At 38.6% G+C, this 5,903-nt stretch overlaps 2 protein-coding genes across 2 annotated transcripts in view; one reads left to right on the top strand and one right to left on the bottom strand.

Annotated features, from left to right (window-relative positions):
• Positions 1-2,066, top strand: part of LOC110415042 (DHHC-type zinc finger family protein) — a 3,699-nt gene extending 1,633 nt beyond the window's left edge. Inside the window, exons 5-10 of the mRNA XM_021426515.2 lie at positions 10-89; positions 212-264; positions 765-856; positions 944-996; positions 1,315-1,440; positions 1,629-2,066. Of these exons, the coding sequence (XP_021282190.1) occupies positions 10-89; positions 212-264; positions 765-856; positions 944-996; positions 1,315-1,440; positions 1,629-1,907 (683 nt within the window). The 3' untranslated portion in view covers positions 1,908-2,066. The remainder of the gene's footprint in view (positions 1-9; positions 90-211; positions 265-764; positions 857-943; positions 997-1,314; positions 1,441-1,628) is intronic.
• A 526-nt stretch (positions 2,067-2,592) lies between these two features.
• Positions 2,593-5,890, bottom strand: LOC110415439 (inactive disease susceptibility protein LOV1-like; the record flags this gene model as incomplete). The annotated part of the gene is given in 4 exon segments (XM_021427102.2): positions 2,593-3,064; positions 3,274-5,153; positions 5,156-5,419; positions 5,422-5,890. Coding segments are annotated over 4 exon segments (2,640 nt in total), but the record flags the coding sequence as incomplete, so codon positions are not given.
• Positions 5,891-5,903: the final 13 nt, after the last annotated feature.

The raw sequence follows: 5,903 nt of genomic DNA, 5'->3' as shown, positions 1-5,903 counted from the left end.
TATTCTATTGATCCAGACCTGCTAGATCCAAGCACTGCAGCATATGCAATCGATGTGTTGCTCGCTTTGATCATCATTGTGGATGGATGGTTTGCACATCTTGAACTATTCTGTCTTCTTTATTTTACTTTGTGTAGCCCGTTGTTCTATATACAGCATGTTCAAAATATCCAAATCTCATACCTACTGAAGGTGGTGTTACTTATTGCAGAATAATTGTATAGGGGAGAGAAATACCCGATACTTCTTGGCTTTTCTTTTATGGTGAGTTCTGCACATTAATTGGCTGCTAGCAATCTATATTTGATTTAGTTTTCTTAATTGGCTTCTATGTTTTGCTTCAACCTTTCTGCTGGAAAGATATTGAGGGTGGTAAATTGGTAATGTCCTCTTGGAAACATGATCAGCCTCTAATTACTAGGTGGAAACCACCTCTAATTACTAGGCGGAAACCACCTCATCACTACAGCTTTTTCTGTCAATTATTTGGGTCATAAATCATAATCAAGGTTTTTTCATTAAATATGAATAGAACTTCTGACCATCCAATTTCCATTAATATAAGATAGTTATCAATATCAAGGTTGCATTAATTTTTTCGGAGTGATGATCTAAAGCTGGTAATTGAGCAGCGTCTGCAATTTTGTCCTTTTGTTACCTTCTTGTCCATGCACAGCTTTTCCTGGTGTATGAGTTTTAGCAGGAAGCTGCTTTTCCATTTTAATTTTCAAAATTCATGTTAATTCATATTCAGTGTTCTGCAGGCATTTCCTTCTTTGCATGTATGGGACAATTGCTATGGGATTGGTTCTTGCTGGACGATTGAAAGAATTGAGAGTTGTATATATTTTGACGGGTAAAAAATCAATTTTGGACTAAGGTTTTCTAGTTTCTTCATGATTTATAGACTAAATGTTCCATGCCATTTTCTTTGTTGTTGCAGTTTATTATGGTGTAGATAATTCTTTTGGCAGTTTAGCTCCTCATATTGTACAGGTGAGTGTAATACATATTCTTTTATCAAATTATTGCTAAGGGTTGTTGCTTGATGTGTGGCTTCATTTTTGTTCCAAAACAAACTGAAGGAAGCTAACTTCCTATGTTGTCTGCATCATTTTGAGATGTTTTATGCTTCAGATTTTGGGTCCTGCCAAAGAACTTAAATTTTACTAGAGATTGGTTTCTAGAAAATATCACTGTAATCCTGATTTTCACTGAGTTACTCCATGTTTGTTTAAGCATGTAGTTATAGTTACCTACAGGTCTATTTGAAAGCTAGTGGCATTATATAAATTGTCTTTTACTTTGTGGCAGTGGCTGTTGGGCTCATATAACAGCCAAATACTTCTTCTGGTGTTTATGGCCATAGTTTCTCTCTTATTGGCGGGTTTCTTTGCATATCATGCTAATCTTTGTCTCACAAACACCACAACAAATGAGGTGAGATCTGCTTAAACCTTGTTCAATAGTTTGTTACCTTAATTTGACTTTGTGATTGACCATTATTACCTGACTTGTCAACCCTGCATTGACTGGATATAAACATGGAAATAATTGGCTATGCTGATTAAGTTGTTAATAGAACCAAGAAACTAGAATCAAATGTTGTCATGTGTCTGAAATTATAGACATTCAAGTGGCAAGACTACATAAGCTGGCAGAAGAAACTGAGTGAAGCAAGAGCAAGTACTGCAGCATTGAAAGCAAGCATCACTGGGATGAATAGCGAAGGAAAGCCTCCAGAGAGCAAATGTAAATCCTTCTTCCGAAGGTCCCCTCTAGAGGATACTGAAGCTGTTGTAAGGAATAATGTGTATGATAAAGGATTCTTTCACAATATCTATGAGGTAATTTTTCCAGTTTCGAGAAGAGCATCATTTTTGTGGACCAAATCAAAATCTGGCTAAGGTTGTCAACTGTTAATACATATTCATTCACTCGGCTTTCACCGTGATCGGTGCTTCTTGATGGCTGTATTACTTTCCAGGAAAAGGGAAACCCATACATGTTTTATTTTGTAAGAACAGCATTGTAGACTGTAGAAATGAATAGAGTAGCCTTTCTTACATCTCTGGTATTTGTACTTGAGAACACTGCTGAAACTCAAGCTAATATTGATTTGGATCATGGAATTAAAATGGTTTTGAAGGAGACTAAATTCAGATTTATATCTAGATCAATTGAAAGGTTTTCCGCCCTTGAAAAAGCTTCATGTGGAAAATATCCGGACGTGGAATATGTCATTATTGACAATGAAGTAGCTAATAAGATCAAGTTGTTCTTAGTTACGATCTTAACACCGTCCAGGATCTGCCAAAACTCATTGGCTTTTGCTTTGAAGAGGAGGGGATTCTTTGTATCTCGACAGGGTCAAGTGGACACAACGTTCTAATGTAGAATAAAATTACACAGAGGTTTGCATTTCCTAGAATTTAATGGCGGGATGACTCAATCACACATGGGAAAACTGTTAAGTTTTGGCATTTGAATTAAATTAGAACAGAAAGAATGAATGCGGCATTGAATTGCAGCAGAGAGGGGAAAGCAGAAAACCAGAAACTTAACCGAACTTCATCAAAGAAGAGGAAACTTAATACAAATACATTACGACTCTTTTAAAATACAACATAAACTAAAGCTTAAATCTGCAGAAACATTACTCACTCTGCCTCGCTCACTATCTACACGCAGAGAGCAGAAATAAAGTCTTTCCATGCATTGGTTGCAGGCTCTGACACTGTCAACACAACTTGCACATTGATAAAACAGTACATAACACAAAATGACAGGAGACTGTTGATGAAGTCATGGTCTCTACGGCTTGTCACGGCATTAACAGAAATATGTGAGAGATGTATTTATTTGGATAAATAATATTATGTGTTCAAAGCAAAGAGGGAGGAAGGAAAACATATATAGGTACGTGGTCTAAAGGACTCAAAAAATCCATTAAACCGATTATAAAGGAAAACCACCTATCATCCAGGATTCACCGCTTGTAATAAGTGTGGATTCCGTACCATATTTTGCATCAGATTCAGCTTTCGGCTCTTGCTCGGGTGTCCTGAAATTAAACGAAAGAAAACCATTAGACTGGCAGGCACTTTTAGTCTTGCACCTTAAGGTTGAAACGTTCACCAAAAGAAAAAAAACATTGAAAAGGAATCACATTGTTTCCCTGAACAAAACTCATGTAAAAAGGAAAATAAAAAAAAAATCAAAGGAAGATTAAGATAACAATTTATAGCAGGTAGACAAGCGAGAAGAACTCACCCATGGGGGAGGAAATTTCCAATCGTTTTCGATGACTTTGTCGCCTACTTTTTCTCGAGCATATTCTATAAAAGATGATTTCATATTCGTTAAGGTCAATTCCTTCAACGAGGTTAAGTTCTTCAAACCATCAACCTTCTCAAGGTTTTTGCAGCACCTAATCTCTATTTCTTTTAAAATTGGCATGGCTTTGTCCTTCACAGTCCAGCTCTGCAATTCCTTGAGCATCCACAATTTCAATACCTGGAGCTGAGGAAATCCATCCCGATGACAGGTCATGTTTTGCCCCTTAAACGAATGAGCATAAAGTTTCAAGACCTCAAGCTTCCCCAGCTTCCCAAGAGCTTCCATTGGATCTTCCGATTGATGTGAAACTGACAAAGTGAGGACTTCAAGATTTTCAGGAAGATCACTAACCTTGAATGTGTTTGGAAGCTCTCCCAGCAAATATAATCGCGATAGGTTTGTCAGGTTCCTCATCGCCTTTATTGCAAGTCGTGCAGGCTCATTGGAGTCACTTATTGACCTTAACTTCAAGGCCTGGAGATTGGACAATTCAGTAAGCCAGTCAGCTATATCCTCCATCGATGGTTCAAGGCACGTTAATTTCAATTTCCTAAGACCAGTCAAATTGACCAACCAATCCGTCTCACGAAGCTTTCTTCTGATTATCAACCCCCACAAAGTCTGATGACTTTTTAACGATCCACGAGTAGATTTCTTAACATCAAAATAAATCTCACTCATATGTAGATGTCGAAGCTTCTTTGCCTCCCAAATGGTACTCGGTAAAGTGACTACATATGTCTGCTTTATGTCCAAGGTCTCTAGGTCAGGGAGACCACCAACCGATTCTGGAACTGAATCCAAAAGAGTCCGTCTTAAGCCTAAGTATTTCAGCTGACGTAATTTGCCTACCATTTCAGAAAGCACCGGTTTATATACACCTTCCAGATCAAGCACTACAAGCGACTCAAAGCCCCCCTTAACAATTGTTTTAAGGAGTTCACTTACGCCAGATGTCGGTGCATCTCCTTTTTTCTTGTAGAATGGAATGTAAGAACGCAGATGCTTAATGCTGATTTCTGAAGATTTGGTGTGGATGTACATATCCAAGTGTTCTGCAAGCCTTGGTGATTGGGATGTACCTGAACTGCGGTGGATGTGAAAAAACCCAACTTTCTCTGCATTTAGAAGCAGAGTATCATATAATGCATTTGTCACGCAACATGTTTTAGTGCTTCCATCTAACCTCACTTCTGATTTCTCAATCATCCTTGTCCCTAATAGCTCTTCAAAGCAATCCTTCGCCAACTCCTCAAGAGGTTTTGGAGGTTTCGTTTCACCCGTTGGCTGTGTCACCTGTCCTTCAGCGAGCCATAACTGAAGTAACCTCCTTATAGGGATCTCATATAATCTAGGAAATAGACCCAAATAAAGAAGACAACACTTCAACGGGAACGACAAGTGCTTGTAGGTCACAGCCAGGGTACTAGACAAAGACCTTTCATCTGGAGAAGTCAATTCATCAGAGGAAGTTGATTGATCGTCACCAGAAGTTGCATTATCGGTCACCACTTTGCTCTGTTCTTTCTGCTCGGTGGGTAAAAAAGCCGACCGATTTTGAGAGGTTAGTTGATCTTCCATAGTAGTGGTATACTCTGTCAATTTTTTCTTGTCATCTGAAGTAGCCTCTTGAACCAAATAACTTGGTTGATCTTCAAGAGAATTCTCCTTGCCAGTTGAAGAGCCCAGCTGATTTACCATTATCACTTCATTCTTTTCATGCATACGATCTAATAAGGAAGGCACTAGGTCCACATCTTTATCAGTCACCCCTTTTTTCTTTTCTCCTCTTTTATTGGTTTGATTGATCACATTGAACATTCAGTATGGTTTTGCCCCTTGATTTTGGAAGACAACAAACCTCCAAGCACACCTATTGTGCGAGGAATGCCACGACATATTTGTAAGATTTTTTCCTCCAAATCGTCCGGTATATCGCTGAGAAATAGAGAAATATCCGGTATATCCTTTCTACTTGTTTTTACCTCTTCTGTGAATAACTTCCAACTTTCTTTAACCTTTTCTGTGAATAACTTCCAAGTTTCTTCCCTCTTTAATGGGCGTAGTGAGAGAACGACACTAGATAAGCCTCACTAATAGTGAGTATCACTCTACTGCCATTTGCTGAATCGGGGAAGACAAGATTGAGTGTATTCCAATTGTCAGGTGTCCGAACATCATCCAAAACTATCAAATATCTTTTCCAGGTCAAGAAATGTCTAAGCCCCTTTCGTAGTTGCTCAGTAGATAAGCTCCGGTTCTCCTTGCCCTTTCTGAGCTATCTAAATAAGTCAAGCAATATATATCTCTCTTCAAAATCTTGAGGAACACTGATCCATGCCCGACATTCAAAGTGCTGCTTACTTGCGATGCTGTTATGAAAAGTCCTCACAAGAGCTGTTTTGCCAGAACCTGCCACTCCTAATACTGAAACGAGAAAATGCAATTTATTGCTGTTGAGTACTAGTTCCGCTTGCTTTCGTAGTTTATCTTCTAGTCCAACAATGGCCGATGCCTCGTCCATGATATCAGGAAGTTTCTCCCAGCATTTTGCATGCTTTTGT

The sequence above is a fragment of the Theobroma umbraticum genome, unplaced genomic scaffold, assembly GCF_002168275.2.
Source record: "Theobroma umbraticum cultivar Fairchild unplaced genomic scaffold, ASM216827v3 scaffold_147.0, whole genome shotgun sequence".
NCBI lineage: Eukaryota > Viridiplantae > Streptophyta > Magnoliopsida > Malvales > Malvaceae > Theobroma > Theobroma umbraticum.
Note: the sequence above shows the minus strand (reverse complement) of the source record. Positions and strands in the feature narration are given on the sequence as shown.